Raw genomic sequence first — 26,560 nt, 5'->3', positions numbered from 1 at the left:
CCAACTACTTTTGGTCCTGGATCGGCTGCTTGCAAGGCAAATGCCACTGTGCTATCTCTCTGGGCCTGCATACTTTTCATAATATTGCATCTTTCTCAAGTAACAAACTTTTCAAGATAGTAATTAAAATACGTATGATAACCATATACTTTATTTCATTTGCTATTTAAATTATTACAACAGTCAAGTTTGAGTCTCTTTTTCCTTTAAATTCCAAACTAAACAATTCCTATTTGGATTCACTGAACAATATTTATATCTTATCAAAGCTCATAAAGGTAATAAGTCAGAGTGATTTTTCTCTGGTGCCAATGCAAGTTAAAAGCAAACTTTCCTCAATATTCAAGGTTTTCTCAATCTTAGAAGTCAAGATTCCATTTGTTCCTTAAAAAGGCAAATTAAACTGAATATACATCACAAAAAATTCTACTAGTAAAATCAAGTGCATACCATTTACACACTTCAAGAAATTTTTTTATTTTTGTTTTCTTTAAATCTTTTTAAAAATTTTCCCCGCACCCCTTTTTTAATTTTTAATTTTATTTTATGAAGACAAAGAAAGAGGACAATGTGAAGTTACAGTGGGAAGACAATCACCCATAAACAGAATTCCCCTTGCTGACACCTTAATTTTGAACTTTCAGCCAAAAAACATTAAGAAAAATAAAACAAAACACATGCACAATGACTCTGTCCCTCAAGTCCCCAGATTGTAGTACATTATAACATTTCTTAGCAGTACACAAAGCAATCTAAAGCCACAAAATTTATGTAACTCCTTTAACATTGAAGGCATAGAATTGTTAACACAATTGATCATAATACTACTGTTGACCCAATTGATCACAACCCATTATTTTAGGAAGAACAAATTTTGTACAGTTCCATGCACATGCATATTAATTTAAGTTAACCTCAAAGGCAAAGTTCTTAAAAAAAAATAGAAAGGGGCCCGGAGAGATAGCACAGCGGTGTTTGCCTTGCAAGCAGCCGATCCAGGACTAAAGGTGGTTGGTTCGAATCCCGGTGTCCCATATGGTCCCCTGAGCCTGCCAGGAGCTATTTCTGAGCAGACAGCCAGGAGTAACCCCTGAGCACCGCCGGGTGTGGCCCAAAAACAAAAAAAAAAAACAACAACAAAAAAAAAAAATAGAAAGACTATAAGAATGAGTCAAATTGACACAACTTCAAGAAATTCAAAGTAATTGTTACAAATTGCTTTAAAGTTCCTCGTGGGTCCCCGCCAGTTAAAAAAAAAAACAAAAAACTACTGTTCTGTAAAACTTAAGTCTTTTTTCCTAATCAAACACAAGTAGAAATAATAGAGCTTTTTTTTTTTTTTTTCCCCCTCTTCGGAAGTAGGAATGAATGGTAGAAACTTGAGAGTTGGGAGAGAAAAGGCCTAAAATTCATGTCTGCATCAGGAACTAGAAAGGTGAGCATGAAAACTCAACGAATCAGGCCATGGGGAGTTCTAGGGATGGGCAATGTTTTGAGAACTGAGCCCTAGCAGAATCAAGGATGGGGACCAGAAAAAAAATGGGGGCGGGGGGGGAGAAGCTCGTTTGGTCCGTGGGAACTGGGTGGTTGGGAAGTCGGGGTGCGAGGGTCTCCAAGGCCTTGCAATCCTGGCCCGTCTCTTGCTCCATTCCTATCGCCAAGCAAGGCGCAGGGTTGCAAGCAACTAGTGGAGAGTGCACCGGGGAAGCGAGCAGCTCCCGGGCCAGCAGTGAAGCGGCTCCCCATCCTCCCCGGCCCAGCCCGAGTCTCACCCGCCACCAGGTGCAGGCCGCGGAGGCTCCCCATGGCCGCCAGCAGGGCCTCCGGGTTTACGGTCCTGCGGGTGTGTTCAATGTCACCGAGAGGCCCCGAACTGCAAGGGGCGGGACCCCGGGAGCGTGATGGGCGGAGCGAGCCGGGAGCGCCAAACGTTCGGGGTGCGCGGCCGCGGCCTGAGCAGGGACGTGCGGGGCGTGTGGAACGTGAGCGAAGAGCTCAATGAAGGCCTCCGAAAGGGTCCTTTGGGGCCTGCCCGGTCCCGCCTCTGGAATTTTAGAATCTTTTGTTTTTGGGGGGGTTGCACCTGGAGAGGCTTTGGCATTGCTTCTGGCTCTGCACCCAGGAATCAATCAGTCCTGGAAGTGGCCTTAACGGTTTCCGGGGGGTGTAACCCAGCTAGGCCGCGTGCAAAAGCAAATCCCCCCCCCCCTTTGTACCCGCTGTGCTATCATCCCCCTGTATCCCTAGAATTGTTTTTGAGGAGTCTTAGTACCAAGGACTTTTGCAATTTCATTCTTTGCAGTCTAAAAAGTAGCCTCCCCAATGGAAGAAGCGTCATTGTGTTTATGGTAGAACTTCTGTGTCTTACAGGCTCCTGAGGGGACACTGCCTGGATAAAACTCAATCCAATTCCTTTGTCCAGTACTTGGCAGCCCAAGTGTCCCTGCATTAAGGAACGTTTCATTGTGGGCTGGATGGAGCATATATGCTTGGCTAGCAGGAGATTTTAAGTTTGATCTCAGTCAGCACATGGTCTCCATGATCTTCCAAGTACCAGAATCAATCCTGAGGTAGGACCTGACACTTTTCCGCCCCTTCTGCATCCTGCCAAAATAATTTATTTAAGAAGGAAAAAAAAAAGTTGGGTTTTAGTCATAAACAGAACTACAATCATGGTGCATCCTGCCAAACATTTTTGTTCAAGAGGGAAAAAAAAGTTGAGTTTCAGTCATAAACAGAACTACAATCATGGTGCATCCTGCCAAAATAATTTAAGAGGAAAAAAAAATTGGATTTCATCATAAGCAGAACTACAATCATATTGCATCCTGCCAAAATAATTTAGGAGGGAAAAAAAAGTTGGGTTTCAGTCATAAACAGAACTACAATTATGGTGCTTAAATATTTATTTAAAAAAATAAAAGGGAAAATAAAAGGGAGTCCAAGAATCCCTTGGAGTTCTACCCATTCTGTTACTCAAAAATCTATGCCAGTTTTAGGAGGATGTGTGAGTGAGGTCAAAGCAAGAAGGACAACAGGGATACAGGCAACTCCAAACTCAGCCTTCCTAGCCCAGTTCTCCCTCAAAATGATCTTTTGACAGGCAGCGCCGCGGACACCCTTGCTCCGCGCTGATTGGCTCGCGCCGGGGGCCTCGCGTTTGTCCAATATGGCGGCGCCCAGTGGCGGTGTGAATTGTGAGGAGTTCGCCGAGTTCCAGGTGATGGGGTTTTCCTCGTGTGGCTGGCCTGATCTTTCTTTTTGCTCCCATTTCTGGTCTGGGAGAACATGCGAACATGTTGTGGAGGAAGGAGGCAGTTTGAGGTTCTTTTCCCCCCAGCTATTGGAGGTCATGGGGGCGCGTGCTTGGCCTTAGGAAGCAGGGCTGCTGGAGGAGGTGGCGTGGGGGACGAGGACAGAGGGTCACTGTTGGCCCTGTGCTGGCAACCAGCCCTTGAGTAGCTTCTCCTGGGTACCTAGAGGGCTCCTGCGGTGCTAAACCGTGCCAGGACAGTCTGGGATGGGAGCTTAAACTCATCTCCTCTAGCCTTTTGATCTTTCTTTATGCTTAACATTTGCAAGAGAGAAGAAAGTGAAGATCTGATAGACACCCCCCCCCCCCCGAAATCCTCCAAGAAAGGAAATTGGTAGAATAATTGCTATTTTAACGGGGAAGAACATTTTTCAATCTTGGACAGACACAATTCTAATTCTTGCTCTGGTGCTCCTCCTCGGTTAACCTTTGATAAAACGTAACATTACAAGGAGAAGACTGTAATTTTTTTTATTTCTTCAAATGCCAAAGGTCTGGGGCTAATGATTAACTAATGAATGAAAGAACTGGATTCTGAAGTCTTATCAAGTTGCTGTGAAATTTGCGTTCCAACTTAAGTATAAGGGTGCTACTGTAAATGAATTTGGAAATAGATTTTTAAAATTATGAATTTGCAAACGAGATTTTTTAGGGACTTATGAGTGATAAAACAGCATATAGGGTACTTTCCTTGCTTGAGGCAGACACAGATTCGATTTCTGACACCTCCTCATCCCCTCACCCCATTCATTCATTGAATGATACCTGAAAGCTGAACCTGGAGTAAACCTTGAGCACTATAGGGTGTGACCTCCAAAATTTTTAAAATATGTTTTTAACACTAGTTATTGCTAGGTGATTTTAGTGAGTGATATATTTTTGTGAGAAAAAAGAGAATTCTATGCTCCAAAACTTCAACATATGCAAAGCATATTCTCTTTCATTGAGATATCATTCCTGACTTAAAGTGGTATTCTTTTTTTTTTTTTTTTTTTTTGGGTTTTTTGTTTTTGGTTTTTCGCCACACCTGGCAGTGCTCAGGGGTTACTCCTGGCTGTCTGCTCAGAAATAGCTCCTGGGAGGCATGGAGGACCATATGGGACACCGGGATTCGAACCAACCACCTTTGGTCCTGGATCGGCTGCTTGCAAGGCAAACGCCACTGTGCTATCGCTCCGGGCCCTAAAGTGGTATTCTTAAAGAAAAAGTTAACAGATTTGATTATTTGACAAACATCATTTGGTTAAAGAAGTTTATGTAGTGTCTTTGCACCATGTTTTTATATCTTCTTCACCAGCTGGCCGTTGGATCAGCATAACAATATATATCATCAACTGTAATCAAAGTGCCCAGCAAATACAAATACTTGTAAAAAAAAAAACTTAAAAAATAGACTTTGATTTTAAAGCCTGAAATATTCAAAATTGACTCATCCATGATTGGCAGTGGTCTCTATCATGTTACTATGATTTAACTTGAATTAATGAGCTAATATAACTGAGCAATCAACTCTAAGGTTTGAGAAAGAGCCCACTATAAGCAGTTAAACATTCAGCGTTCTACTTTTGTTTGTGCCTTCAAGAACTTTAGGATCTTTGGCTATTTGTCTAATCCTTTTGGGAAATAAATCTGTAAAATAAGGTTTATGTTAAGTCTGGTGGAGAATTAGTGCAAAGGTTAAGGTGCTTGCCTTGCATGCTTAGGACTTGGTTGGATTACCAGCACTATATATGTATGTGGTTCCCCTGAGCACCAGTGAATGTGACCACACTGCCCCCCCAGATGTTAATATCATAACTTCTATATTTATAATTACTTGAATCTCTAAAGCTAATTTTAAAATATTTCTCAACTATTAAAAACATCCACCATCTTTTAAAAATTCAGATATTTTGATCTAAAGCCCTGCACATGCCCTACCTGTTTGATCCCCATCATCCTGTATGGTTTCTCAAGCTCACTAGAGTGATCTCTAAGCATAGAGCCATGAGAGAGCCTTTAGCACTGCTGGATGTGGGCCCCTCAAAAATTTTAGATTTTTTTATAGGAAGATTGAATAAGATCTTGTTTGTGGAGCTATGATTAAACTATTTTGTAGAACCATTCCATTTCATACAGTGATCACAGGGACCAATAATAGGGAATCCAATTTGTATGTGCAAGATTCTGGGTTCTATTGCCCTAGTAATCCCCCCCCCCCACTACTTGAATTGACCTCTCACCCCTCCAAGAACTGTTGGCTATGGGCCCTCCAACCCTGTGGCTACTAAATCCACCACCCCAACCTCATCACACACATGAAAGATAAAGCCAAAAGAAATGAGTCTGATTAGTTACTGGGACTTTACCAAATATATGTGGTTTATGATGGAGAATACTTTGGGTTTAGTCACACCTGATTTTCAAGAACTAACCTTAGCACATCATTTAGTGTGATAAATGACTTTGAGGACATTTGCCCCTTTCAGACACACAACAACACTTGAAGCTGCTATTTAAAATGTAGAGTTATTTTTATTTGTTTTTTTTTGGGGGGGGGCACAAGTGACAATATTTAGGGCTCATTCCTGCCTCTGCTCAGAAATTACTTCTGTTGGTGCTTGGGGATCATATGGGGTTCTGGGGCAGGGATTGAACTTGGATCTGCCACATGCAAAGCAAATACTTTATCCCCTATATTCTCTCCTTGACTCCAAACTACTATTCACAGTTTCTCTTTTAAAACTATGAAACTGAAACTTTTAAAACTCTGAAACTGGGCCCTCCAGAGAGGTAGTACAGAAGGTAGGGCATTTTCCTTGTACGTGGTTGACTCAGATGTCTACATATAATCCCTTGAGTTTTAGGGGGTGATCCCTGAGTACAGAACCATGAATAAGTCCTGAGCATTTCTGGGTATAGCACAAAAAGAGAAGAAAAAAAACGAGGCTAACATTTTTGTGTGAGTTTGCTAAATGTAAGCAACACTTCAGGGAATACTGTGGAAGAGAAAGTGGAATTAGTGTACTTTTTTTGGTCACAAATTAGTTGTTTTTTTAATTTCAGAATGTAAAAATATTCAAGCACTAAAGTTGACCACTCTTATACACACCTTCTAACAAATAGCCCTCTCTTTTCCCTAAAAAAAATTACTTATCTCCTCCCCCAACCTACTGGAAGTGAACAAACAAACAAAAATGCTTCCCCTCCCCACAATTGCACCCAGTTGGCTACTACAATTTCTCCTGGAACTGGAGAGAAGAGAATCACCCATTTTTAGAAATGCTAGTTTAGATTAGATTCTTGTAACTTTTTTTTTGTTTGTTTTGTTTTTGGGCCACATCCATTAATGCTCAAGGTTTACTCCTGGCTGTGTGCTCAGAAATAACTCCTGGCTTGGGGGACCATATGGGACACCAGGGTTTCAAACCTCGGTCCATCCTAGGTTAGCCGTGTGCTAAGCTAATGCCTTACCGCTTGCACCACCGCTCTGGCCCCAGATTCTTGTAACTTTTTATATTTACTCTAGTTCAGACCCAGTAATTCAGTCTAGCCATTGATTCATCTTTTGTTCCACTCTTTTTTTTTTTGGGGGGGGGGGTCATCACCTAGTGATGACCAGGGATTACTATTGGCTCTTAAGTTGCTGGTGGTGCTCTTGGGACCATATAGGATACTGAGGATCAAACCTGAGTAGGCTGTACGCAAAGCAGGTGCCCTACCCACTGTACAATCACTTTGGCCCCAATCCAATTTTTGATTCATTTCAAAGTAGCTGCAAACTAATCTTCACCCCCAAAATGTGCCATTAATTAGATCTTAATATTTGTTTATGTTTTTACCTGTAAACTCTGCATACACTAAAATGCATAAATCTGAAGAATACTGTTGAGTAAGATTTGACATTCATATATGCCACTCATACAACAATACAACACCTCAACTTCACCTCCCAACATTTCCTTACAGCATAGCCCTTTTAAAGAGAGTCAACCTTTGTCTTCTTCCTTATTCTCTTTGTAAATTCTATTCTGACAACACTTACTCATTAGAAAGTTCCATATAACTTGATTGAGTACTCCCAGAAAATAATGTCTCCATGGGCTTGAGATAGTACAGGGATTAAGGTGTTTGTTTATCTTGAAATGTGACCAACACTAGTTTGAACCTTCTCACCACATATGGTTGCTGAGTACTACAAGAGTGATCTCTGAGCACTGCAGGGTGTGACCAAAATAAAAAAAGAAATGTTCTGGGACCAGAGCGATAATACAGTGGTAGGGCATTTGCCTTGCACGCGGCTGACCCAGGATGGACCTGGGTACACTAAATCCCCAATGATTTAGTACACTAGATCCCCAGTGTCCCATATAGTCCTCCAAGCCAGGAGTGATTTCTGAGTGCTAGCCAGGAATAACCCTGAGTGTCACTGGGTGTGGTCCAAAAACAAAAAAAAAAGAGAGAGAGAAAGAAATGTTCTGTCAATAAAATCAGATAAGATCTAGAAAAGAATGCTTACTATTAAGTGTCTAGAATTCCATTGTAACATTAACTCATTAACATTTATCACTATTTAGTCTATACTAAAAATACATTAAGTAGTACACTTAATCAGTGATATAAAACAAAATTTTGAGACTATAAATAAAATAATATAACAGTTAAGTGGAAAATCAATCAAGGGGGTAATTTAGTTGGATCTTAGGTAGCTAAAATTGGAATTCTAAAGAAGAATAGATAACAAAACTTTATGTATTTGGTAGATGGAGCAAATCAGTACTTCTAGGATTTTTGAATTTACACAGGATGACATTAGGATTGCATCTAAAATGGGAGACAGATTTAGGAAAGCCTTAAATATGGAGTATGCAATTATGAGGTCATTTTGAACAGAAGGAATGAGAAGATTCATCTCTTTGCTCAATCTTTGTTTAGGCCTGTGTTTTTTGCAGTTTGCTTTACAAAAGTTCTTATCTTTCAGGCCTCAGCTTAAATACAGTGACTTTTATTGATCTGTCTATCTAAAGTCATCTCTCAACTCCATTCTTTATCTCATTGTCACTATTTTTTACAGGACTTTCCATACAAAAATTTATCTTATTTACTGTAGTATTTGTCTATAGTCCTACCTTTTGACTTTTGCTTTATTTTTTTTTCTTCTTGTTTTTGGGCCACACCCAGGAATTACTCCTGGCAGTGTTCAGAGGAACCATATGAGATGCCAGAGATGGAGGAACTCCAGTCAGCCACATGCAAAGAGGATAGCCTTAATCAACTATTGAATATGTTGATATTATCGCCTAAGAATTTCAGTTTGGAGAGAATGATTATTCTATTGCCCAAAATAGGAAGATACAAGAGAAGAGAAATAGGGAAGTTGGTTTTAAACCTGTTTTTTTTCCTGGACCTAATGAATTTGAGATCTAGAAAAGGTCTTACATTGCTGATTAAGAGAGTGTAGCTAGGAGTTTCTGCTTTGTGATAGTAGAGTTCTTGACTTGTATACTTGAGCTTGTGGGTTCAGTTCCTGGCATTGTTAAACAAAGTAATTATCTGATAAGAAGCAAATTCTATACTACAATTACTACAGTTTAGTCTGAATGGCCTAACTTGTCATGTTAGTGGAAACAACTGAAATGTTCACTTAATGAAGGAATACTTGAATTAATTGTAGAACCTCCAAAGGATAAAATAATGTTTTTTTTTTGTTTGTTTGTTTGTTTTTGGGCCACACCTGTTTGACGCTCAGGGGTTATTCCTGACTATGCGCTCAGAAATTGCCCCTAACTTGGGGGGACCATATGGGATGCTGGGGGATCGAACTGCGGTCCGTCCTACGCTAGCGCTTGCAAGGCAGACACCTTACCTCTAGCGCCACCTTCCCGGCCCGATAAAATAATGTTTCAAAAAATGTTGGGGGGGGGTCCACTTTAGGCAGTGATCAAGAGCTTATTTCTGGCTCTGCTCAGTGATCACTCCTAATGGTGCCCAGGTGACTATATTTATAGTTCTGGGGATCAAACCATAAAAGCTGGTGCCTTGTGTGCTGTACTGTCACTCCAGCTCCCTAAATTTGAAAAGAAAAAATTTTTTTTCTGAAGTTGAATGGGTGATATTTAATCACAATGAACATTTTTAATTTAACAAATGGATAAAAAAGGATGTGAAGGGATTAATTTCAGTTGTGAATTTTAAATTTAGCAAAGCAAGGAACTTATGTTGAGATAGTATTTTCTTGGTAGTTTTTCATTAACCATTTTATTTGATGGAAGGGATTTAAATAATTAAGAGAAGATAAATATATATATATATGCATATATATGTAGAGAGAGAAGAGAAAGGCGGGGGAGAGAGAGATGGAAATGGAGACAGTGGTAGCTGGTGCCTAACTTAACGGTTTACAAGTGAAATCGTCAAATTTTTGATGAGAAGCAACTATCCAACATAGATATTCTCACCAGCATCTTAATTTTCTTGTCCATTTGATATTATTTTTCATTTGGTTGTTTTTTGAGAGTTGGAATCTCAGGGGAAGTCAGTCCTTGGGAAATGTGAGCTAGAACTACTAAGAAAAGATAAAACTATTTGCTTTTTGAACAAGAAAGCAATGAAGAGATTTGATTTCTCTAGCAGCATGTTTGGTTGTACTTATTTTTATTAACAAAATATAATGCACTTAGTTTTTTTTAAAGGATAGAGATTAATTTCTGTAAACTACCCACAACTGATAATTTTTGGTGGATCTTGCTAGACACTATATCCACATACCTTTTAGAATAATGGGTGGGATAGATTACCAGTTTCCAGAAAAACCTGACATACATAACTAATCTGGTAATCAAGCTCAGTAGACTACTATCCATATGCTGGAGAATGAAAAAGCATAGCTGTTTGCTAAACATGGTGCCAGCAAATGGACTTGAATAATGAGTAAAACAGTCTTTGAGATTATTAATGTTTCATTAAGAACAGCAGTCATCCAGCAGCCCGAAATGCTTTCGTTTGGAATCATAAGAGAATTGCAATTCATGCAACACAGATTTAAGCAGAAACCTAAAACATTTCCCAAGAGAAATTCAGGGAGGTGTATGAGTGTGTGGGCAGGAGTGAGGGGTTTTATAGAGGGAGAAGAAGAAAGATGAGGTGTTCTATCAGATCTTTCCAACAGGTTATTCTTGTTCTTGGAAGCTTATTAAAACGTTGATGATTTAGTCCAGTCAAAGGGTCAAATAAATTCAGTTTAAAGCAAACAGTAAAGTAGCTTTGTGCAGCTGGTTTCTCCAGCCATAGTTTTTTCTCCAGTCATATTTTAATATGACCTAATATGGCACTTTTCAGGCCCCTAAGCTGACTAGAAATGCCAATATAATAAAATACCTACCTGTCATTCATCATAAACATTTTTAGATGTAGAGATAGCACAGAGGGTTGATTGTATGCTTTGTATGCAAGAGGCCCAGTTTTGATACCCTGTACCACCACATAGTCCCCAGAGCACTATTGTGTGAGCCAGGAGTAGTCCCCAGGCATCATCAGATGTGGTGTACAATAAAGAATGTACAATATAATATAATATATAATAAAGAATTTGCTAGAGGTGTAGCTCAGCAGTAGAGCATTTACCTTGCCTTTGTGTGACCCAAGGTTCAATTGTTGTCACTGCAATCAAATAAAATTATTGGTGTTTTCCTAACCTTGGATTTTTAAATTGTAAAATATTCAAGAACTCTGTTTTTGGCTTTTCTCTTTAAATGTTTTCTTTGATCACTTAACTTTCCATTGAGGGTATTATTTTTTTTTTATTTTAAATATGTATAGGAATTACTCAAGGTGATGAGGACGATTGATGACAGAATAGTACATGAATTAAACACAACGGTTCCAACAGCTTCCTTTGCAGGGAAAATTGATGCCAGCCAAACCTGTAAACAACTGTATGAGTCTGTAAGTGTATTTTTTGAGTCTTTCTTTTGTGTCCCTTGTTTTTCTTTGCAGGCAAAATAAACTAGTTGATACAAAATTAAACTGGATAAAAGAAATGGCATCTTCATGTTTTCTGGCCCCCATCTAATGTTTTGAATAAACTTTGATCTGATTTTTACAAAATAAAGAATATGTGTGATTTTATGCATGATTAAATCTGGAAGAAACAGTTCTAAGGAAGGTGAGCAGTCATTTTTTGCCCCCCGCCCCCATGGACAGTTGACCTAAAGGAGATTTGGCATTCATAGTGATGAAAAAGAGAGAAACACCCATATCAAACAAGGAGCAAGCGCATGTGGCAGGATTATTTGGATTCAAAATCTCATAAAGATGGTAGGAACTTGCTAGGAGTGATTTCTGAGCTCAGAGCTTGGAGTAACCCCTGAGCAATGCTGGGAGTGGCCCCAAAACAAAACAAAAGATGGTAGGAACTAATGCCTAATTTCACTTCTCAGTTGTGAAAGAAAAACCAATTTTGGGTAAATTTAATCATATCCAAGCATTAACTGCTGACTTTTTGTTTTGCTTTCCATAATAAAGTAGTTACTTTATTAAGTGGATAGGTAATTGCAGTGTAAAGAGTAGTGGAATAGGGAGCTCAGGTCCTAATTTATTAGGAAGTTGATTGACAGTTTACTTAATTTCTTTGAGTACATCTTTCTAAGCACTGAAAATTTTTGGTTACTTTAATACTTTCTCTTCCCACTCATTCTCTCTGATCTGTTTTCTATTGATAACCTTTATTTTAATTAAAGGATTTTAAGGTAATAAGACATAGATTCTAGATTAGTTTAAATCTAGTTTAAATCCCCACTTTTGCTACTTCTAGTAGCATTAAGATAAATTGCCTATTGTACTAAATATAACACATAATCGTATTAAATTTTACTTTATGAATATACTGGGACTTATTATTGGAGAACAAGGAGAGATTTACACCAGCTGGCTGAACTAGTGGATTGTAGGTAGGCAGATGCACCTGAAGTTATTTATGCTGACAAGGGTCTCAAGAGCATTTAAAGCAGGGGTCTCAAACTCGTGGCCCTGCCCTAGAGGAATCTTTTTAGTTTTGTTTTGTTTTAGTTGTTTGGGTCACACCCCCCAATGTTCAAGGCTTACTACTGACTTTGCACTCAAGGATTACCCCGACTTGGCCTCCTGTGGCCCCCAGGTAAATTGAGTTTGAGACCCCTGATTTAAAGGGTATTCATTCAAGCTTATCAATCATTCATACTCACCCATTTAGCATCAGCAAGGTGTAGCATCTTATCTCATCATGAGACAGATAACAAAGCTCACAGCAAAGAGAGTTTCCTGGAACCAAGGCTTTTGTACATATTGCAAGTTAAGGTATTTCTCTTTTATTTTTGATTTTTTTATTGTTTGGGGAGATCACATTTGGCAGTGCTCAGGGGTCATTCCTGGCAGTGTTTAGAGGACTATATGGAGTACTGGGTATCTAACCCAGGTCAGCCATGTGCAAGTGGTAGTCCTACGCTCTGTGGTATTACTCTGGCCCCAAGCATTTCTCAGAGCTAAATTTTTTCCAGTCATACAAATAAAGTCATAAGTTCAAAGAATACATGTCAATCAAAACTGTATAGCATAAAATTATAGTAGTATAATTTGCACATCAATATAAATAATTGATACATTGGTTATTATCTCTCCCTTTATCCCATTAATGAACCAGGAAAACATTGCATACATTTGGTACCTTTCTATTTTGGAAATTCATGTAAGTTTGAGTTTTTCTCTACTTCCTAAAGGGATCCAGCAATGTGACCATTTTGTAAAATGCTATATGTTTTGTCACTTTGCTTTGGTACCACTGAGTTCCCTTAACTGTTGTCTCATTGGAACCCTTATGAAACATTCACTTTGCTTGTGGTTACCTGTTTTTAATCCCTGTTTTTGTTTTGTTTTATATTTGGCTCACACCTGGTGATGCCTAGGGGTTATTCTTGGCTTTCTGCTCAAAAATTACTCCTGGCAGGTTCAGGGGATCATATGGGATGCCAGGATCAAACCTCGGTCAGCCACATGCTCAGGTAAATGCCCTACCTTCTGTACCTAGAGAAGGAATTTGTGCATATATAGTAATAATACTTTTATAGAAAATAGTCAGCAATTGTTACAGTACTTTAATTTTAGAAATTCTAAATCTTAAAATGTTCCACTTAGCAAAATTAAATATCCTTGTATTAGAACATGCTCCCTTTAATTTATGAAATCTTTCTAGTTTTACCTTGTTCCCAGCAGATCTACCAAAAACAATACCAAACAAAGACTATAAACAAGAATAATCTTTAAAAATGCAAAACTGTTACTGGTTTTAGTGATTGATTTAGGGTAGTATCTCTTTAATGTAGTGAATAAACATTTGTAATGTATGTTGAAATGATTGCAAGAACATTATACCATTTGCCAGAAGTCTTAAAAATGATTAATTAGAACAAAAGGTTGTTGTTGTTTTTTTTTTATAGAGTTTTGTCTTTAATGATTAAACCAAGCATTTATTAAGGATCCTAAAGTAATGTTGGGAAATTGGGATTTAATTTTATAGCTAACTTAGAATCACTCCTTATTCTGGAAATGAAACTAAAGTACTATCATCAGATAAGTTGTTGGTATTGTGTTTCTCTTAAAAACAAAAAGTATTTAAAAATTTATTATGAAATAATGAATGATCAGGGGTATAAGAAGTGATCAGTGGATAAGGAACTTGCTTTGTATGCAGCTGACCCAGGTTCGATCCCCAGTGGTCACACAAGTTCTGTCAAGTGTGATCCCTAAGCACAAAACTAGAAGTAAGTAAGCCCTTAGCATTGCCGGATGTGCCCCCCCCCCAAAAAAAAAAGGATAGTGTGGATTGTGTTACAGTAGTAGAGCACCTGCTTTGCATGTGCTGTATCCTGGATTGAATCCTGGACAGATAACACACACAAATGCGTGCACACGTACATGACCAAAAATCTTTAGTATAAAAGTTTTAAGAGCTCTGGGAAATGTATATGTGTGTATACTTCCTTTAAATTAGTGTTTGAATCATTCTTCAGCCCTACCACAAATAACTTAATTTCAAAATTGCTTAACCAAATCACTGGGCAGGAATGATAGTATAGCATATAGGGGGTTTGTCTTGCATGCATCTGACCCAGGTTGGATCCCCAGTACCCAATATGGTTCCCAACCCCAACAGGAGTGATTTCTGAGCACAAAGCCTGGAATAAACCCCTTCCTCCCCCCAAAAAAGAATAATTGTTTGCTTCAACTCCAAGGAATTATGATTATGACATGGTAATTGCTACTCAGGATTTTTCTCTTGTGATTATAGGTTTTCTTTTAACTTACCAGGTTTCTTAGTAAATTTTATCTTGGCTCTTTTGATAAGCACTTTGTGTAACAGAAACAATTCTTATAGGACTAACCTCTCCAGCATCTGAATTACTAGTGGTAATTCTGGTGTGTGTTTTCTCTCAGTCTCATATCAGATACTCTATTACATACTATCAAATGTTCTCATTTCTTTAACATATATGTACAGGAATTCAAACATTCCTTTTGTGTGTCCCACTTAATTTCACAAAATTAGTTTTAATAATGGATTTTTATAAAAAATCGACTGAAACAGTAATAATACCTAATAGAAGATAATTTGTTTAGTAACTTCTATTTACAAGGATTGTTAGTGGGCCAATGTGAAGGAAAGTTGAGGGTTGGGGCAGATGATTGTAGATATGTGGTAAGCAGCTATAGCATAGCCACAGGAATGGAGCCACGTGAGAGTAGTGGTGGGTGATACTGAGAGGAACATAATCAGTATGTTAAAAAATGTACATGGTGTGAATTTTTACTTTAAAATGCAGATGGAAAAAGTACTGTGATAAACTTCTAGTTGGTATTTTTCTATTTTGCCAGTTGCTGGAAGTTATACAAAGTGATTAGTATCTATCATCTATTTAAGCTCTGTGTAAATTTCCCTTAAATTTTAGGGTTGAAAAGGGATTATCTAATCATAATCATCATTTTTCAAAAGAGGAAACTAAAACCTGGAAATGTCAGTTATAACTAGTCAATTCATATAACTTTTAAAGAATACTTAATTTCCTTTTGTTCTTTCTCTTTTTGGAACGAAGGGAATGGATTTTTTAGTCATGATTGGTATGTTTAGAGCTTGTCTTTAGCTTGTACTCAGGGATCACTCCTGGTGGATTCAGAACCCTGTGTCCTGCTAGGGAGCAAACCCTGGTTGACTGTGTGCAAATCAAATGCCCTTTTTCCTGTTCTATTGCTTTGGTCCTATTTCTTTTCTTACTTTATTTTGGGAAGAGAAGTTCCCTAACCTGGATGAGTCCTAAATTTTCTATAGTTATACCTGAAGATATGAACAAGTAATAAAAGTAGTATGGGAGAGGGCCCATGTGGAAGTGGGTTCACACTATGACAATTAGAAAGTAGGCAAGTGAATGGAGGTGGGTGTTCTGCAGCAATGAGAGCAGCAAATGAAAAATGCCCTTGGCAATACTGAATGTTACAATGCAAAAAGAAGGCACATATTTGAGAAACGTATTGTAGGTGGGATTAATGTCTAGAAGGCATTTACTTTCATTCTATTCACATGGTTGAAATTTGTAACTTACGCAATTTTAATATTGCATTCTAGAAATAAAAGTTTGGGGTTTTTTGTATTAGATCAAGGGTTCTTAATCATAGGACCTGAGAGATATGTTTCAAATAAATTATGATAAAGGGTACTTAAGATGGTTAGATTATTCCTATATTATGTAGAATATATAATGATTAGGTTAGTATAATTTTACTACTTTAATATACATAGGATTAGGATACTCTCCCTTCAAAGGGAAAGGGAAATAATATTAAATGATTACATAGAGCATGTCAACATTAAATTTTGGTTGAAAGTGAACACCTGGGGCCGGAGCGATAGCATAGCAGTTTGCCTTGCATGTGGCTGACCGAGGACAAACTTGGTTTGATCCCCACCATCCCATATGGTCCCCCAAGCCAGGAGTGATTTCTGAGCGCAGAGCCAGGAGTAACCCCCTGAGCGTCACCAAGTGTGGCCCAAAACATACCCCCCAAAAAAAGAGAAAAAAAAAGTGACCCAAAACATCCCCCCAAAAAAGAGGGAAAAAAAGTGAATAACTGGGGCCCGGAGAGATAGCACAGCGGCGTTTGCCTTGCAAGCAGCCGATCCAGGACCAAAGGTGGTTGGTTCGAATCCCCGTGTCCCATATGGTCCCCCGTGCCTGCCAGGAGCTATTTCTGAGCAGACAGCCAGGAGTAACCCCTGAGCACCGCCGGGTGTGGCCCAAAAACCAAAAAAAAAAAAAAAGTGAATAACTTTGGTACTTATAATGCACTTCTTTTATTGTTTGTTTTTGAGCCACACCCAGTGACGCTCAGGTGTTACTCCTGGGTATGTGCTCAGAAATCTCTCCTGGCTTGGGGCACCATATGGGATGCCAGAGGATCGAACTGCGGTCCATGCAAGGCGAACGTCTTACCCCTTATGCCACCACTCTAGCCCCATTCACTTACGGTACATATTTTAGCATTTTGCTAGTGTGTCATCCAAAGTTTGCGGTTTAAAACATAACTGTCAAACTTTGTGAATAAAGGTAGAAAATTTATGAGAATTGTGTTCTACATACATTATGTATTAGTTATGTTAAGATAAAGATTACTAAAGAATTGCTCTGCCAGCTATTCTTTCAATCAATACACCCCATTCACAATTGTTGGAACCATCTCTCCTACTTGAACCATTTTTCCTTTTTTATTTCTTTGTTTGTTTGGGGGCCACACTTGGTGGTGTTCAGAGGACCATAGGGAACCTGGGGATTGAAGCTGAGTTGGCCATCTGCAAGGCAAAGGCCCTACCTGCTGTACTCTCTCTCGGGCCTCCATTTTTTAATTATTGATGCTTAAAATTTTAAGAATTGATAAAGTGTTTACGTAGATAGATGCATAAGTCTTAGTGTTCTGTAACTGAGACTTCTGCATTACTTAGTTTTTAATTTCTTAGACATAATGATAACTCAAGATTGTAAGAAATATAAGAACCAAAAAGAGTTAAGACAGCAATAAGAAGTGATCCAGCTGGTGTGTACGATGCTTGTAGGGTTTAGAAATTCATAAATGGAATAATGGGGAAGTGAATTCGAGACAGAGGAGGCTGAAATGAAAGAAGAGAATGTGTGAAGGGAAATGGGAGAAAAAATAACCCTCTCATGACTTTTATCCTCAGTGGTGCTTCCTTTGGCTTGACTTCAGCCAGTGCAACACAATGTTCTTTTATATAGATTTCACAATTTAAAATTGTTTCCTCGGGTGTAATCCAGAAACCCTAAAATAAAATTAAAAAGCTTTTAATTGTCAAGTACTATATTTCTTTAGTCTAAAAACAAGGATTTTATTAAAATACTAAAATGTGATGAATTGGTGTGACTTTTCTCTTCCTTTTCCTTTGTTCTTTTAGTTGATGGAGGCTCATGCCAGTAGGGACAGACTCATTAAAAATTGTATAGCTCAAACCTCATCTGTAGTCAAAAGTCTCCGAGAAGAGAGAGAAAAGAATTTGGATAATTTAATGTTATTAAAGCAACTTAGAAAAGAACAGACAAAGGTAAGTCAATTGAGATTCACATTACTGAGGCATTGTTACAAAACTTTGCCTTCAAAATAAAACTAGTTTTCAATATGAAAAATTTAGAGTAAGATATGATCCAAAAAATTTCCAAATGATAAATGCTTCACTTTTAGTGTACTTAATTCTATTAAATTTAAATATTAATTGTGAATGAATGTACATATAATTAATGAACATATGCAGTATACCAGCTTTAGCTAAAATAACTAAACATTTTATTCACATAATTTTATATATTATGCTTTTATATATTCTACATTTATATATATGCAGCTGAACCTCTCTAGAAATTAACGAAATACTATCAATAATTGCATTTTGAGACTTACAAAGAAACAACTTGATAAGTAGGTATACTGGAACCTCTTTATAATGCTTTTCCTTGTTGTAGGGAAATTGCTATGAGTATTCTTTTTTAACACTCCTTTATTTCCATTTCATCTCTTATCCCTGAATGGTTTTTGCTTTTAGGAAAACAATCTCATGTCCACTGAGGGATATGTCAAGGGAAACCTTATTTTCTCAAAGTCATCTATAGATGTATTCCACTTTTTTATACTGTGGACCTGTCCACAGACCAGTAGTGACAATGAAGGTGCTAGAAAGTAGTTTCACCTTTCCCACACTGGCAGAATGACTAATGATCACTGTTGTAATCTAGAGCGTAGACCTCAGCAAATTTAAATATGACATGCCAAAAACAACAGCTGAAAAATAAAGCATATTTTATTATATGAAATGCATTGAAACCCTGTTTTTTTCTGAGGAAGATCGTAAGGGATAACTTGATTTTGATAATCATTTAATATTTACAGAAAGGGGCCGGAGTGAGAGACAGAGGTAGGGTGTTTGCCTTGCATGCAGCCAACACTGGATAGGCCTGGGTTCAATTCCCAGCATCCCATATAGTCCCTCTAGCCTGCCAGGAGCAATTTCTGAGTTCAGAGCCAGAAGTAACCCTTGAGCACTGCCGGGTGTATGATCCAAAACCAAAACAAAACAAAACAAATAAAACAGAAAAGTTGTAAGAACACAGAGTCCTGTGTTTCTTTAATCACATTTTATCTAGTATTTACATTTCATTGTCTTTTTGAGATGCTAGAGATCCAACCTGGGTCAGGCACATGCAAGGCAAATGCCTTACCCGATATGCTATTGTTCTAGCCCCCACTATCTGGTTTTTATTTTAATTTGATGGGATTGCACCCACTAGTGCTCAAGACTGATGGGGCTCAGGAGACTATGTGCTGCCAGAGGTCGAAGTTGGGTTGTCCTTTTCCAAGTAAGTCCTTAACCACTGTTCTCTCTCTAGCCCCTTTGCTATATTTTATAGTTCATTCTCTACATCTTTTCTTCTCCAAAACTCCTGCCATTTTTTGTTGCCTCTTTACTTGTCATCTTTCCCTCCCAGCTTGTACCCTTTTACCCCTAACACATTGATTATTTCTTAAGAACAGAACCTGTTTTCTAACATGATCACTGGACAGTGATCAAAATCATGGGTGTAATTTTAAATGGCTCAATAGTAGATAGCTAAAAGTGTGGGATAGAAATGGGTTGTGGTTATGGAGAGAGAGTACAAGTACAGTGAGTAGAGCACTTGCCTTACATGAGGTTACTTTGGACTTGATCTTCAATGTCCTATGTTGTCCCCAAACACTAACAGAAGTGATTCTTGAGTACAGAACCAGAAGTAAGCCCTGAATATCACCAGGTGTGGCTCAGAAACAAACATAAGTAAAAGTGAAAAATAAATTTTAAAAAGAAAGAAATGTGTTGGGGCCAGAGCGATACAGCAATGCCCACCTTTCATGTACCCAACCTGGAATGGACCCCCGTTCGATTCTTGGCATCCTATATGGTCCCCAGAGCCTGCTAGGGGCAACTTCTGAGCACAGAGCCAGGAGTAATCCGTAGCACCACCAGGTGTGACCCAAAAGCAAACAAAGAAAAGAAAGAAATGTGTTGTTAAAGAAAAAATATTTAATGTATTTATACTCAACACTCATAAAATTTGCTCTTTGTTTAGTAAGTGTGGCAAGGATTTTTCTTTCTCAAGCCTTTACTCTGCAACACATAGGTATTTTGCTATTTTAGTCCTCCATTTCCTTCTGGATTCCTTCTGTCTTTTCTACTCTTCTTATTCCTCTATATCACACCTACTTTTATTTGCTGATGTTGGATTTCTCATTAAGTGAAATTATACTCTAATGCTCATTTGACCATATCTTCAATGTTCATGAAGGCATGTAAATAATTTAGATCAGTAGTTCCCAAATGGGACAATACTCAATTTCAGGGAGTGGAATGGTGGGTTACTGCTGAGTTTTAATTTTCTGTAAAGGAATGTGCATAAGTTCTTCTGATTTGGTGAAAGTAATAAAATCTGGCTAATTTTAGATTTTATATTTAACAGACTTGGTATTGATGTTGGAAACTGCAGGAAAGGGCTTTGGCTAAAAATCACTATTTGCAAATTAAGTCTTAATAGAGAGTTACTGTTCTGGAGAGCAAAGTTCCAAAACTCCTGTTCTTTGGGGAGTAATCCTGTCACGTGATTTGATCAACCCTTGTATTTTGCCCCTGTGCCTTTCAGCCTGGAGAGAATGGAACTATTGCAAACGAGTTTTAAAAGTTGGTCAGTGAATTAGTTATGAAGACTTTCTAGCCTGATACTATATAGTATTAGTAGGTAGCCAGTTGTAATTAAGCAAGCAAGAAAACTTTTTCAAGTTTACTGTGAGGGTAATGAAATTAGAAAAGGATGACCCTCAAAGCTTATCTAGCTTTACCTCTCCCTCTTCTTGTTTCACTTTGTTTTGTTTTGGTCACATCAGTAATGCTCAGGACTCAAAGGCTCCGTACTCATGACTTAATCTAAGCAATACTTGGGGTACCATACGTGATACTGGGGATCAAACCCAGGTCAGTTGCATGCAAGGCAAGTACCTGCCTGCTGTACTATCTGATCTCTACCTCTCCGTTTTCTATGCAAGGATTCTTGAGATTCAGAGTTACTGACAGACTTTCCCAGTGTCTTCTACTCAAGTGGGAGAAATAGTGCTTTGACCCATCTCTCGTGATTGAATTCAGTGTTATTGCATTAACTTGTGTTTAACAGTTATATTTTGATTATATAACTATATTTTTACATATTTACCTAAAGAAATTCTAGTCTAAAAACCTAAGTCCTCAAAAAAAGCGCATTCCTAAATAGAATATATATAAGTACATATACATATTTATTTTATGCAGTGAGCATTGTGTACAAATTGAGATTAAGTAATTGTGGAAATTAGTCAATCACAGTTATAAACACATTTAGGCAGTAAATTGGGTAATTTAAAGCAAAACAAACTTAAGCCAGCAAGATAAACTATCCTAACAGTGGTTTAAACATTTCCTGTTGTTATTCCCACTAAGACCTTCCTACATTCTATACAAATCTACTAGTGCAAGTTGCCAGAAGTATCCAGGACCAAAAACAATTTAGATAAATAGAAGTTTGTTTGTAGTACTGAATTTGTATTAGAAGTTAACAGTTTTCTATTCAAGAATAGAAAAATGGAAGTTTTTTTTTTTTTTTGGGGGGGGCACACCCAGTGACGCTCAGGGGTTACTCCTGGCTATGAGCTCAGAAGTTGCTCCTGGCTTGGGGGACCATATGGGACGCCGGGGGATTGAACTGCGGTCCGTCCTAGGCTAGCGCAGGCAAGGCAGGCACCTTACCTCTAGTGCCACCGCCCAGCCCCGAAAAATAGAAGTTTTAAGCTCTGGCATTCCTAAAGAAATAAATCATCTGTCACCAATTTAGGTTGAATAGAATTGCTTAGATTTTTAGTTTATAAATGGAGTTGCTATATTTAATACTTAATGGGTTTTCTTGTCTGTTCTTTGGGTGAGAATTAAATTAATGTATTATATTGACTGATGCAAAGTCACATTTTTTTCCTCTTTTGAGTTACAACCTTTGTTACATTAATCCTATTTACAAAATTCCCAACCCATTCCTTTCTGTTTAACTATTACTTAAGAGGTAAATTTAGATATTTTCTAGACTAACCATTACTGACTAAAATGATGACAGTATCCACACTAATGTTCAGTGTCTCCTTAGTGATAAATCAAATGTCCATATACCTATATTTGGTTTTGGATCTTCTACTCAGTTGCACTAGTCTGTTTTGAATCATCTAGAATACTGTCCATGGACAGTATAACCTGGAAGTAACTATGGTAACTGTGTATGTTTTGATACTTTCCTCTCTATGAGAGCACTTTCTTTTGGTGGAAGGGAATTGTAATGAGATTTTTCTTCTTGTGTATTGTGAAAATCTGTCTTCCTGTTCCTTCCACTCATTAATCTTTCCTGGGTATAGGACAAATATGACAGCATTATAAGAATTCTCAGTAATGAAGATCTTTTTAGTGGCAAGTTGTGACACTTGGACACTTTGAAGTGGTTACTTTGGCATCAAGTTTAAGCTTTTAACAACAATGAAATTTAAGTGATTTTTGGCCTGTGAATTGATTAAAATCAGTGGTGCTTTCTAAGCTGTGAGAAATGTAGTCAGTTTCTGTGTTCTTTTCAAGTTTTAATATTGTAAGACTTTGTGCATTCTGACGTCTGCTCAGAATCTCAGAAAGGAGTTTACAGGATCAATAGCAAGGTCCAGTCTTGTTAGTATTAAGTGTTTTTTTTTTTTTTTTCAAACCTGCCTGAGCTATCTTCCTAATTGATCTGGTTGTTCGGCATGGGTTCTCGTCTAGCTTCCTGAAGATTTGTTCCCTAGTCTTCTGGTCCACATGTACTTTGGCCTAAGGTTTTGTTTTCTTTAATTTGTTTTAATTTGTTTTGTTTTCTTAAATTTTTTCTTTAACTCACCATGAGAGAAACAGTTATGAGTTGTCCATTAGTCAGATCATCTTCCAATACCCATATCTTGACCATCCTTCCATGTATAAACAAATTATCTCTTGGCTGCCCTCAACTTTAGCTTTTGTTTGTGATAGTAGTTCTTTTGTTCGTTTTCTTTTGGTCTTTTAGCTTTTAAGCCACCCCCAGCTATGTTCAAGTCTATTCCCATCTGCTTGTAGGTGGTCATTCCTTGCATTGTTGGGACCAGGCAATGCTGGCATTGAGCCTAGGTTTCCCAAAGGCAGAGCATTTGTTTCAACTCTTTGAATTGTCTCTCTGTCCCTTAAGTTTTAGTGTTTGGGTTGTAATTGATTATTTTCATTCTTACTAGTCACCTTACTAAGGTGAAGACCAGAAATCTGATAGGCCTGGCAGTGGAACTAGCTCCACTCTGAAAATTACTTTGAAGAAAGTTAGATTATAGATTTTTGTTTGCTTTGTATTATTTTTTTCTGGAGGATGAGAGGATAGTCTCAGTCTATACTCAGCATACTTAGCAGTCAAGGGACCACTCCGTATGGTACTCAGCCAACAGGACCAGGCAGTTCAGGATTCAGGGATTGTAGAACTTGGGGATCCTGAAATGGACCACTACTTGGAGGCGTTAAGGGCTCTATATCTGGGAGTGAGTGCCAGGTTGCAGATTTAAACTTGGCATTCCAGAGAATGCAAAGCTTGCACCCCTGAGGGATGAACCAATCTCCCCAGAGTCAAGTAAATTTAGTCTTAGACTTTTGGCTGTATCATCCAGGTGTGGGAAAAATCGTTCTTTTCTAGACCTGAACCTAATATGGACCTGCTATCGTCCTCTCTTATTCTTCTTTATCCAGATTAGGTTGTCACCTCTTGTCACTTTTTCACCCTTTGTGTTATAGTTACATTTTGGATTGTAAGATCAGTTTCTAGAACTGGAATTACTAAGTTAAAAAGTATGTGAATTTATAGTTTTTATAAATCTTAGTAAAATGCCCTCCATAGATGTTATAACAATTTATACTGCAACTAAAAATATTTGAGCATATATTTTCCAGCCCCCTAATTTATTGTTTTATTAGATTTATAAAAATTTATTTTAAATAATTTTTGGCATTGTGCCTTAATTCTCACTTGTTTATATATGGATAATAATTTTTATTTCAGAAATAGGTTTATTGGCATTTAATTGGTATGTCATCTGAACTCTTGGGTTTGAGGTTTTAAACAAAAGTTCTCTGTTAAAGGTATACCCTTGAAACAAATATTTACACTCATAAACCAAACTGCTGCTGAATTAGAAAAAAATTAGTTAAAATAAAAATTCTCAAAAATACAACAAAGCTTGAAGACCAGCATGTTACAAGATTTTACAATTGATTAGTCATAGGGAGGGTGGATTGTCAAGTTTATTAATTCTAGTCACAAGAATGCAGCAGCTGATTTTGCCAGAAAAAAGTAAGTTTGGTTTTCTTGAATTTTTCTAGCTTCAATTCTCTTTCCTTTTTGCAGTTGAAATGGATGCAGTCAGAACTAAATGTTGAAGAAGTGGTAAATGACCGGAGCTGGAAGGTATGAAATAATGGTCCTTGGAGGGAACTAGAAGAGCAGCTAGACTAACAAAGGGAAAGCAAGAGAGGGGTGTAAGGAGAGTGTTGAGACTTAAAAAGATAATGGAGAGACTTAATTTACAGGCAAAGAAGGTTTTAACTTTGGAGGAAAGAGGTGCTTAGCATTCAAAAGAAGGATTTTTTTACTTTGTAGACCTTTGATAGTATTATTCATTGAAGTTAGCCCTTCAGGGCTTATTTAGTTCCTTTCCATATATTTTGATATCATTAGCTACCTATCACAGTTGCTTATATTCTAACAACTGGTCGTAAAACTTTCTATAGCTTTACTGTATCTGATGATAGAATTCTTGTAGCCTTCTAGATTATTATGTTCCTTATTTTATACAAAAATAAGAATTAGAATGAGCAATTAGGATTTCAGAAATTGAAATGCAGTCAAAAAAAATTTCAAGTCTCTAACTATTTTGAAAAGGTGCATCTCCAGTATATTTCTAAAAGATCAAATATTTCCAAAAATAAATCTGAAAGAATGGACCTAAAGTTACTCCCTCTCTTTTTCTGTTTATGTTTCTGTTTAAATATTTAAGGTATTTAATGAACGCTGCCGAATTCACTTCAAGCCTCCAAAGAATGAATAGAAAGATACTATTTATACAAGGACCGAGTCATCTCATAAGAGTTATATGCGTGACAGATTTCAACAAGGTGGGCATCTGAGGATTTCTGAGCCAACAGTCCAAGACCTTTTGTTGATTTCAGCCCCACTTAACCAAGACCTCAAATATAAATAATTCTGATAATTATGAAGAAATCAACTGCTATTTTGTACCGATTCTGTAAAAAATGATGTTTTGTAACTATTAAAATAATTTTCTGACTCAGTGTACATATTTTTTATTGTTTTCCAGGTTAACATATAATTGTAACAATTTGAATATAATTTATCTGATTCAATTTATTTTTTTACATGTTATTAATTTGATGGGATTTTTTTGGCCACTGATGCTTTTTTCTAATATATATTTATGTGTGTATTCCTCTTAAATGAAGGTGGTATAAGGTCGATACTTGTAAAAGAAACTTCCTCTTAGTACTTTATCTTGTTTTTATACACAAATATTAATTTGAAGTAGAATTTTTTCTGAGCCAACATTTTCATAGCAATAAAAATACTTAAATTCCGGGGGGGGCCGGAGAGATAGCATGGAGGTAAGGCGTTTGTCTTGCATGCAGAAGGATGGTGGTTCAAATCCCGGCATCCCATATGGTCCCCCAAGCCTGCCAGGTGTGATTTCTGAGCATAGAGCCAGGAGTAACCCCTGAATGCTGCCAGGTTTGACCCAAAAACCAAACCAAAACAAAAAAAGTTAAATTCTGAAAAGGGAAAGGAAGAATAATAATATCACTTGATATTATTCAAATGAGCCATTTAAAAAAAAAAAAAAAACCCTTCAGTTAAAAATTGTCGCCATCGCTTTTAAAAAGTGCTTTTTAGTATTAGATTAATTTTTCTATTGCTGTTTAACAAATGACCCTGTTTTACCAGCTTAAAACAAATATTATACTCATAAGCTGCTGCTGAATTTTTAAAAAGTTAAAATAAAAATTATCAAAAATACAAACAAAGCTTGAAAACCATCATATTACAAGATTTTACAATTGATAAGCCATGGGGAGAGTGGATTGAACTATATTTTAAATATATATATATATATATATATTTGATTCTATAGGTCACTGTTCCAGCCAGGTCTGACAGGCTTATCTGCCTCACAGACCGAGTTAAGTTAGCTGGGTGGGACTCTTGTCTGGACTTTTTAGAAGAACCTGCTCATTGAGTATGTGTGCAGAATTTTGGCTGTAAGACTGAAGTCCTAGGGGTAGGGTGTTTGCCTTGCACATGGCTGATCTAGGACAGACCATGGTTTGATTTCCTGAGTCTCATAGGGTCCTCCAGCCAGGAGCAATTTCTGAGCGCATAGCTAGGAGTAACCCCTGAGGGCCCCAAAACCCCCCCTCAAAAATAAAAAAAGACTGAAGTCCCTGTTCCTTTGCTGGCTGTCCTGGAACCACTCTAAGCTAGACAATCATATATTGTAATACATGGTCTATCTTTTTAAGTGAGCAGTCATGCATGGAAGCAA

At 37.6% G+C, this 26,560-nt stretch overlaps 2 protein-coding genes across 3 annotated transcripts in view; one reads left to right on the top strand and one right to left on the bottom strand.

Annotated features, from left to right (window-relative positions):
• The window catches only part of FAM162A (family with sequence similarity 162 member A), a 497,431-nt gene extending 495,565 nt beyond the window's left edge, over positions 1-1,866 (bottom strand). For both annotated transcript variants that reach the window (XM_049785936.1, XM_049785935.1), the window contains exon 1: positions 1,773-1,866. In XM_049785936.1, the coding sequence (XP_049641893.1) occupies positions 1,773-1,806 (34 nt within the window). In that variant the 5' untranslated portion in view covers positions 1,807-1,866. The remainder of the gene's footprint in view (positions 1-1,772) is intronic.
• Positions 1,867-3,169: 1,303 nt separating this feature from the next.
• MIX23 (mitochondrial matrix import factor 23) lies at positions 3,170-25,297 on the top strand. The gene is made up of 5 exons (XM_049785937.1): positions 3,170-3,220; positions 11,111-11,236; positions 17,781-17,927; positions 24,355-24,414; positions 25,004-25,297. The coding sequence occupies exons 1-5, from the start codon at positions 3,170-3,172 to the stop codon at positions 25,052-25,054; spliced, it is 435 nt and encodes a 144-aa protein (XP_049641894.1). The 3' UTR covers positions 25,055-25,297.
• The last annotated feature ends 1,263 nt before the right edge of the window (positions 25,298-26,560 follow it).

This window comes from Suncus etruscus, chromosome 13 (genome assembly GCF_024139225.1).
Source record: "Suncus etruscus isolate mSunEtr1 chromosome 13, mSunEtr1.pri.cur, whole genome shotgun sequence".
NCBI classification, from domain to species: Eukaryota; Metazoa; Chordata; class Mammalia; order Eulipotyphla; family Soricidae; genus Suncus; species Suncus etruscus.
This window is presented reverse-complemented; position numbering and strand designations above follow the sequence as displayed.

Coding starts and splice junctions, on each gene's coding strand:
- MIX23 (XM_049785937.1), top strand. CDS start 3,170: ATGGCGGCGCCCAGTGGCGGTGTGAATTGTGAGGAGTTCGCCGAGTTC. Junction 11,237..17,780: donor GTAAACAACTGTATGAGTCT/GTAAGTGTATTT, acceptor TTGTTCTTTTAG/TTGATGGAGGCTCATGCCAG. Junction 17,928..24,354: donor TTAGAAAAGAACAGACAAAG/GTAAGTCAATTG, acceptor TCCTTTTTGCAG/TTGAAATGGATGCAGTCAGA.